Source organism: Thalia democratica, chromosome 3, assembly GCF_965202585.1.
Source record: "Thalia democratica chromosome 3, ktThaDemo2.hap1.1, whole genome shotgun sequence".
In the NCBI taxonomy this organism is placed as follows: domain Eukaryota; kingdom Metazoa; phylum Chordata; class Thaliacea; order Salpida; family Salpidae; genus Thalia; species Thalia democratica.
In genome coordinates, this window is record NC_139167.1 from 50238599 (window position 1) to 50247607 (window position 9009).

The 9009-nt window shown below is 25.2% G+C and overlaps 1 protein-coding gene across 1 annotated transcript; it reads right to left on the bottom strand.

Annotated features, from left to right (window-relative positions):
• Positions 1 to 1990: 1990 nt before the first annotated feature.
• Positions 1991 to 9009, bottom strand: LOC145832357 (uncharacterized). The gene is made up of 9 exons (XM_082939675.1): positions 8908 to 9009; positions 8257 to 8464; positions 6939 to 7071; positions 5754 to 5910; positions 4930 to 5088; positions 3395 to 3466; positions 3061 to 3216; positions 2504 to 2666; positions 1991 to 2115 (listed from the first exon to the last, which is right to left on the bottom strand). Exons 1-9 carry the CDS (start codon positions 9007 to 9009, stop codon positions 1991 to 1993), a joined length of 1275 nt encoding a protein of 424 aa, XP_082795801.1.

The following is a 9009-nucleotide window of genomic DNA, read 5'->3' on the forward strand; positions in this document are numbered from 1 at the left end:
TCTTTACTTAAGTTAAAGTTGAGTTAAAAACTAAGACGAGTAATAAAACTTAATTTACGTGAAATAAATATTATTGCTCAATTATGATTCTTTTTATAAAAAAACTAGGTTTAATTTGTAATTAGATGCCAAAATATATACTAAAACAAGAAAAATATATAACTATTATAACAGTAAACTTCTATTTAGTAAACTATTACTTTTTTCTACTTTTCTTTAGTGTACTAAGCATTTGTTCTTTGTTATAATTAAGTGTATATTACTACTTATACTCAAAAAATTTGAGCATAATTTTTTTAAATAGATCTTTATCTTTACTAACTTATTAGACTAATTTTTACTTTGAAGATATTGAAAATAAAACAACTATTAAATCAATTTTTGTTGGTAAATTAAAAGGGTAATTTTTTTTTTTAAGTTAAAGAACAAAAAGTGAAATGTTTTAAGTCTATAAACCTATGTTTACATGTCGTTTAAAAAACGCACAAACATACTGTTCTTAATTTTGTACATAGTTTTAGACTTGAAAGTTAATTACAGCAGTCGTTTATTTAAACCAAAGGCAATTGTTTAAGAAAAAACTTATGCTGTTAATAAATTTATATTAGTGTAAAAATTTTCTTTATAAACTTTTGCTTCTTTATCTAACTTTTTAACTTAGAATACTTGTAGTTTTACTTTATATTACTAATTTATTAATTTTAAAATTCTACTTAATTTTAGTATTTACTTTTATTTTTATTTTATATTAAACAAAAAGATTAAGAGTTAACGCTTTTAGGATTTAAATTTCAGACGTTAAAGTGTTAAACGTTTAAACTAAGTAAATGATACGAAAATTAGTTATTTTTTTGTATTATAAATTTATTAATGTTATGTATTTCTAATGAGTAGTAAAATGACTTCTTAAAAAATTAAACTTTACCAGGGTCATTTAGCTTTTTTTAATTTCTTTTGTAAAATCACAATTATTAAAAACTAATTAACACCTTACTTGAAAAATAATTAAAGACAAGCTAATTTTTCAGAAATTTTTAAACAATAATAAAAATTAATAAGTACTTAACACTGAAAAAAGCAGTTTTGTTGTTGAATTTTCTTCAGAGTTTCAAACCATTATTTTATAAACTAAGAAAAAGCAAAGTCTATATAATTAGAGACAAAGATTGTTTGTTTTATTTTATATAATTAAGTTTGTAAAATAAAATACTTACTTTTCTTTTAAAATACGTCAAAAAATTATTCTCTAATTTTTTTCTCGTATTATGACTAACATTCTTTAAAAAATTGTCTTTTTTCGTTTTTAAGTATAAATACTCGGTTGTTTTTAACTTTCATACTGTTATACAACTTTTTAACAAACTTTAAATTCAAAAAAGAAAACAAAACTTAACTGATTTAATAAAAAGTTATTGTTTGTTAATAGTTCATAAAACAAATAGCATGTATAAAGTAACTTACTCATCAAAAATCTAACTAACTAATGTTTGATTTTTATTTACAGAATATTGTTAGTTAATTTAAATGCAGATTTGTTAAGCAAATACTTTCAAAAAAAAAGTAGAAAAGTATTTTATTAAATTAATTTTAAAAGTTATTATGCAAATCATTAGATATGTTGAGCTAGATTAAGTTAATTTTTTCTAAAAAAAAAACTAAAGTTGTAAAAGGTAAAACAATAACCATAGTAGTTTGCAACTACAAAAGGAATGTCAAAACTATGGTAAATCGAAAAAAATATAAAACATATGAATAAACCAAAAACTTAAGGTATATGTAAATTCTAAAAAAGATTATATGAATCATAACAATCTTCTTAAAAACTACGAATATTTTACAAGGCAAACAGGTATTTTGAAACAGGTTAAGTAGTGCTCAGATTTTAATCAAAGTATAACGCAAACCTCAGTTTTTTTCAAAAACTGCTAACAGTAAGTATTAACTATAAAAGCTATTTTTTTAAACACTGTTTTATTTTATATAAAAATTTTCACAGCTTTGAAGAATCGTTCAAAACTTTCAACTTTCTTCTTAAAATTTTACCCGTTGGACTTCTAGGTATCTTATCAACAAATTTAATGCCGCCTCTCAAACGCTTGTAGCTTGAAACTTGTTCTGCAAAATATAAATTTGAGCTTATAAATTTGATTATGTAGTTGATGCCAGTAGTCTTCACGACGTGCATCTTTGCATGCAAATGTGCATATAAGTTATTTTACTGTGCATAGAAAAATTGGTACGATGAAATAACTTTTATAGTAATTTTTTTCCGTCTTTTTCTATTATTTGAAATTATTTAGAAAATAAACTAACAGTTCTCAACACACTATTTATCTTTTAAGACACTAAAATCATAAAAAGTATTGTTTTTTTAAACGACTCATATCGATAAATATTATAAACGATTTTTTAACTACTGAAGTCTATTGTAGACAAATTTACAGTTTAGTGTGCACATCTTTTGTATAGGTTGAAGAACACTGGTTTAGACAACAGCACTAACTGTTGACGTAGTTGTGGAGTTCCTCCTCAGTAAAACTTTCATCACTCCGCACAACGTAAGCTCTGGGTAATTCCCCTCTTTTGAAATCTGCAACTCCAACTACTCCGCAATCTGAAACTCGATTGTGGGAAATAATCAGAGCCTCCAGCTCGGCGGGAGGAACCTGAGTGTTGTTATGCTGCACAATTTAGCTTCAAGGGCTAGAAATAATTTGTGTGGGCATTGTGAATTTTATTTTAATACAATGCTGTAAAAATATTCATACTTAAAAAGTTTATTTAGTTACAAAAAAAATATCATTCTTTGCTGTGAAAAGGTCTTAATTGAAAAAAAGGAAATTTTTTGATTTAATATTGTTAAAATAGATGTAGTAGTATACTTGAAATTTTATTGTAAAAATTTGTAATTTTGTTAGATTTCAAAAATAAAAACGAAACTGGTTTTTAAACAATTAAACTTATTATACAACATTATTGTAGTGATAAAGTTATTGAAATATAAAGTATAGCTCACATAAATGCGTTAGTAATATAGCTTACCTTTATAGTAAAACTTACCTGAAATCCATTATACTTTATAAGCTCTTTTACTCTATCAACAACAAAAACATGTCCTTCCGCAGTGTAGTAACCCACATCTCCCGTTTTAAACCAGCCTTGTTCGTCAAAAGCTTCTAAATTCTTTTCTGGATTCTCAAAGTAACCTTTCATCACCTTAAATCAGTTGAATTTTAAAAAACAGACTTAAGTTTATTTCAGCGATATCGTTTTAATAGATTTATGATAATGTTTTTGATATTCAACCAATATTAAATAAAAATAAAGGTTTTATATACTGTTGAGTAGAACAGTTTCAGTATTTGACTTTAAATTTAAAAACAAATAAAAAAACCTGAGGCCCGGTAACACAAATTTCACCTTTTTCATTGTACCGAAGCTCGTTGCCACTTTCCGAGCTAATGATCTATTATGTTTTAGTTTAAGTAATATCACTATGAAACTTTTTATTTCAACACTATTTTTGATTGACTAAATGCTGATACTATAACATTTATAATTCAAAAAGTTTACATTAAGATTTAAATTAACTAAAAATCAATTATATTTAAAAAAGTTTACTCTTTTTTTAAATCTAACTGTCTATCACAACAATATTTAAATTATGTAATATAAACAAAATAGCTTTAATAGTAAGTAAATATGTAAAAATATTATTTGTTGTAAATGGGGTTTAAACTAATTATTTTGTACAAAATAAGATTAAAACAACAAAAAAACGGTAACTTTTATTTTTGAATTAGGTACGACTGTTCCAACAGATCCTATTGGGCAACTAGTTAGAGTTGAACTTGTTACTAGCCAGCATTCAGAAAGACCGAGAACTATCGAAACAGAGTTTTCGTTTAATGATGTTTAACCGTATTTGTTTTTTTAGTTGGAAAAAATAACTAAAAGTTTTAAACAAATTTTGTTAATGGTAATCATGCTGTTTGGTAAGGTTTTTAGTTGTCATCTGTATTTAGTATTACACATTATTGATATTGTTATATACAGTAGACTACCGCTTAAGTACGCAAATTGAACCCGAACAAAAATTGCGTACTTAGCACGGGTAGTGCATACTTTTTGGCGACATAGTATAATATGAAAATTAGTTGTTTGTTTTCTTTCTTACAACTAGCAACCAAATAATTAAGCCAAATAAACAAAAATTTTGAAATGATTTATTTTTTCTATAAAAGTTTCTACATAACTAATACATAAATTTAATATAGAAAGTCAATGTCAGTCAATGATATAAAAAAGAATATTAAGCCATATTTTTCATATTTTGTTTTATAGAGGGAAAGTACCAAACTACATTCTGTTTACCAAACATTTTTAAAACATCAATGTGTGTACATTTAAATTAAATTATGACTTAACTATGTTGTATTTGAAGGTTTTTTTTTTAACATTGTCATCTAGATTTATTTATTTTATAGCATTAAAGCTCAAATATCATCATTCTTTTCACTTTTCTGCTACCACTACATAAGTAGTTAGCTTATTAACATTTAATAACAGGACTGTCACAATCTCAGGCCACTTAGACTACTCGGAATTACTCACCCTAGTTTAAAAGTTTATCCAAATTTGATATTAATATATAAACAATTTATTTAAAAAAAAGAAAAAATTAGAATTTTTTTTCTTTCTGGATAAGTGCGAACTTAAGGCGGGGTGCGTACCAAAAAAAGTGCGTACTTAAGCGGTAGTCTACTGTACATTGATAAAAGTATTTAGAAGAATATCCATAAAACAACATCTCAATAGCTCATTGTAGTATAAAAAAAATTTGAATGTTTGATAAAAAATATGACTTTTAAGAACTATGTTTTAAAATAATGAAATTAATTAATCTTTTATAAATTAACCTTGATGAACCTTAATGTTTAACTTAGTTTCAATTTTTATCTGAACATCTGAAACTAGAGAAGCGGAAGCACTGAAAATCTCCCTTAGAGAAGAAAGGTCGAATTCATCAACAGTTTCATTATTACATAGTTCATTCAACACAAATGGAACAGCTGTAACTGAAGTAACCTGTGCACGTGTTTTAAACAAACATATAGTTTTAAAAAGGTCAAGAAAACTTGTGTAGTAGTCTATTAGTCTATTAGTATATGTATATTTTATTTTTATAACTATAAGTATCTTTTTCAGAATTAAGTGGTTTTAGAAATTCATTAGTTCTTTTGTCAATCCAAATTCTAGCATATGAAATTATATTAAACTGAAGACATTTCTACTTATGTACAATCAATTTAACTATGAGATGCTGAAAAATTAACTAGATAGTATGATTTAATCAGCTTTTTGATTTTTATTGTATGTTCTTACAAAACTTCTAAGACCGTTTTCAAGCGTGAAAATAGCTTACTTATCTTTCTCTTTCAAAAACTTTAAGGTTTATTTTAAGCAAAGTTTTTACTTTTTAATAATAAAACTCAATCGATTTTTGAAGTCTAACTAGAAATAATCTGTTTCAATACAAAAATACTTTAGATTATCTAACTAAGCAAACAATCGAGTTATTTACCAAAAATGTAATTAACAATAGCAACAAAACTTAAAACCTATAAAGTTTTTTTAAATGATATTGTAAAGATTAGTTTTAAATTTGCTTTTTAAAGCTTTACAAAAATACAAAACTTTACTTGTAACTACTGTACTTGTAATTATAATAGTCTTTGTTTTTCAAACTTAACCTTGTGCTTATAAACAGCTTGGCAAAACTTTCTGATACGAAACCTGTCCATAATAACGAAAGGCTTCTGACCAGCAAACAAGAACATGAAAAGAAACCCATAAGCGTGGAACAGTGGAAGTACATGGCAGTGAACTCCGCTTTTTGTAAGGCCTTTACTAAAATTTTATTAAAATCATTAATAGGTGTAGTGTAAACTTTTAATTTCAAAATATAAACAAATTTAAAGAGTTAAGTGTTAAAAAAATAACATATTTAATTTAAGTATTATATTTTTTAATTGATATAGTATTTTATAAAGTTTTTAAAGAAAATAATAATTCAAACAAAGTTTTTTATCCTTTATGTATTAATTTTTTTAGTTCATAAAACTAAAAAAATAGTCGTCTAAAATTAGCATATCTGTTTTAATATTTTTGTCAATGAAAACCTTTAAACATTCTCTATTAAATTTCATAAAAGGCTTATATAACTACAACATTCGGATGGAAAGGATATTTTTACTCGAATAAATATACTTCTAACTCTTAACTACTAGACCAGGGGTCGGCAGCTTTAGTCACTTGCGGGCCAATTTTCAAAGAAAAATATGCTCGCGGGCCGCACTTATTTTGAAATAGTTGTAATAATCGTTATAAAAATACTGTCTTAAACCAAAAAAATAAAAATAATAAGTAAAAATAGAGCACTAGTAAACAGTATTTATTGAAGTAAAAGCCTAATTCCCAGTTTTTATCTCAGAAACTTTTAATTTTATTGTTTTAAAAAAGTATGTTTTTAGCTAGAAAGTACCTCGCGGGCCGCAGATTTTTGTTAAAAGGGCCGCATTTGACCCGCGGGCCGCAATTTGCCGATCCCTGTACTAGACGAATAAAGATTAAGCCTTGAAAGCCATAGCATTTACTTATGTCTAGTTCGTAGTTACATTTACGTAACTTAGAAATTTGATTTTAAGCATTTTATGCATTTGTATAGAAAAACTCCAATTGTATCTAAAATAACCAATTTTTCTTGTTAATTCAGAGCACCTGCAACTTTTAGTTTTTTTAAAAGTATAATTTTTTATGTGTACCAATACAAAATAAGTAAACTTTTTAAAATACATACTAGTGTATGCTTTAAGGCTTTGCATATCAAAATAAACTATTCTAAGTATTTTACATTAGTAAGCTTAACATCAACTTACTTTAAAATTGCATTTATGGAGATGCAATTTTTATGAGTAAGCATCACGCCTTTTGGGAGGCCTGTTGTACCACTGGAAAATGGAAGAATTGCAATATCTTCCGATGAGTTAGCAAAAACTTTTGAATTAAAATCTAAAACAAATTATGAAAAGTTAAAATGTTGAATTTTAATTATAAAATGTTAGTTTTGTTTTAGCTAAAGTAAACATTTTAAAAAAGCTTTTGTTTTTCATTTAATTTTTTTCTTTATTGTTTTCAAAAACTCTCTGTTTAACTAACTTTCTTTTTTATTAACAAATTTTTATATGTGATATTTCGTAGCTAAAAAAAATTTGCTCAATGTTTACTAGACTTAATATAAAAATCATTACTTTAAAAAAATCTGTTTTATTATAAGTTTAAAAACAAATTTTGATATTTGAATTAAAAAGTAGAACAGACCATAAATTGTACTTAACAAGGTTTATTGAAATTCATTCTAAAAAGTGATGAAATGTTCTTAAGAAATAAGGAACAACTTATTGAAATAAATATTTAATCATGTACATATGCGATTAAAAGCTAAATATTGTCAAGTGTTTATATTAGAGTAGCAACTTTTTTTTATTTGAGTAACCAAAACTGAGTTTCAAAATCCAAACATTAGTATAAGTATGTTAAATTTAAAAATAAATATTTAGCAAAAGCTAAGAAATATTGGTTGTAAAGTATCATAAACAACCATAAATTTTATATTACATACCTAGCTTTTATAAAACACTTTTAGTGAATATATTTCGCTTTGAGGCTTAAAAATCTTAGAAAGAAAATGAATAAATACGTATTTTTAGACCAAATGTTTTTCTCACCTAGAGGATTACTTTTTTCAATCATAGTTTTAATAGTATCATCTGAAAAGCTGTGGAGTTTTTTCAATGAGAAAACCTCCTATAAGTTTTTTATAAATAATAGTATTAATTATAAGTTTAAACTTCTATAGTAACTTTTGTCTTTACAGAATATACAAGCTTTGTTTAAAAAGAAAGTTAACTTTTAAAAAGGAAATTAAATTATAAAAAAGGAATTAAACTAGAGGTTTTTTTTAATTTAATAATAACAAGTATTTTTAACAGGAGTAAAAACAACCTTTATGGATTTAACTTTTTCTCTAACTTTTTGCATTTTGTTCATCTGTTTATATTCAGTTATAACATAAGAAGGTCGGCATAACTTAAACTGCTTGACCAACTCCGCTATTGTTAGTCATTAAAAAAATATAATTTAAAATTAGAAAAATTGAGTTATAAGTTTGGTGTACATTTATTAAGGAACACTTACATTCAGTGTAATTCGGATTACAGGGTGACATGATTGCATTGCAAGCATTTATTGCAAACAGTATAACGGGATAGTAAATTGAATTTCCAACGCAGACGGCTACTACTTCTTGTTTTCTTAGACCTTTGTTTGCTAATGCACTTGCTAACTGTTTAATTTTTTCAACTACATCTGCACATGTGAACACTGTATCAGTTTTGTTTTCTACCTGTAAAGTTTTTGTATGTTTACAAACGTGTATAAAAACTAGTCAAACATAAGTAATCTAACAATAGATACATTCGATTATTAGTTTTACTGAAACGTTATTTCCATACGTATAATGTTTTTTAAGAAGTTTAAACCCATATCTTTAATACAAAGGATTTATTTTATGAATGATAATTTAGATAAAGTTAAACAAAAACTTGAACAGTTAGTAAAACTTCATCATAGTTTTATTTACTTGTTCAGTAAACAAACGAAATATTTTACCTAGGACTTAAGTTTTTGTTTACTCTTTCGTATGTTCATACAGAATTCTAAAAGTTCCTAGCTTGTTGTTAATAGTATTGTTAACTACGTAAAAGCTGTATTTTTAAGTCATGTTATGTGAAAAAAAAGGAAAAAAATACTATTCCGTACAAATATCTAGTACTAATGCTAACTTACGAATGCAACAGAATTTCCTCCTTTTTTGTACAGTTCTAAAAAGTAGTTTGAGGTAGACATACTTGGTATAGTAACATCTGGAAACTTGCTTTTTAATACCAT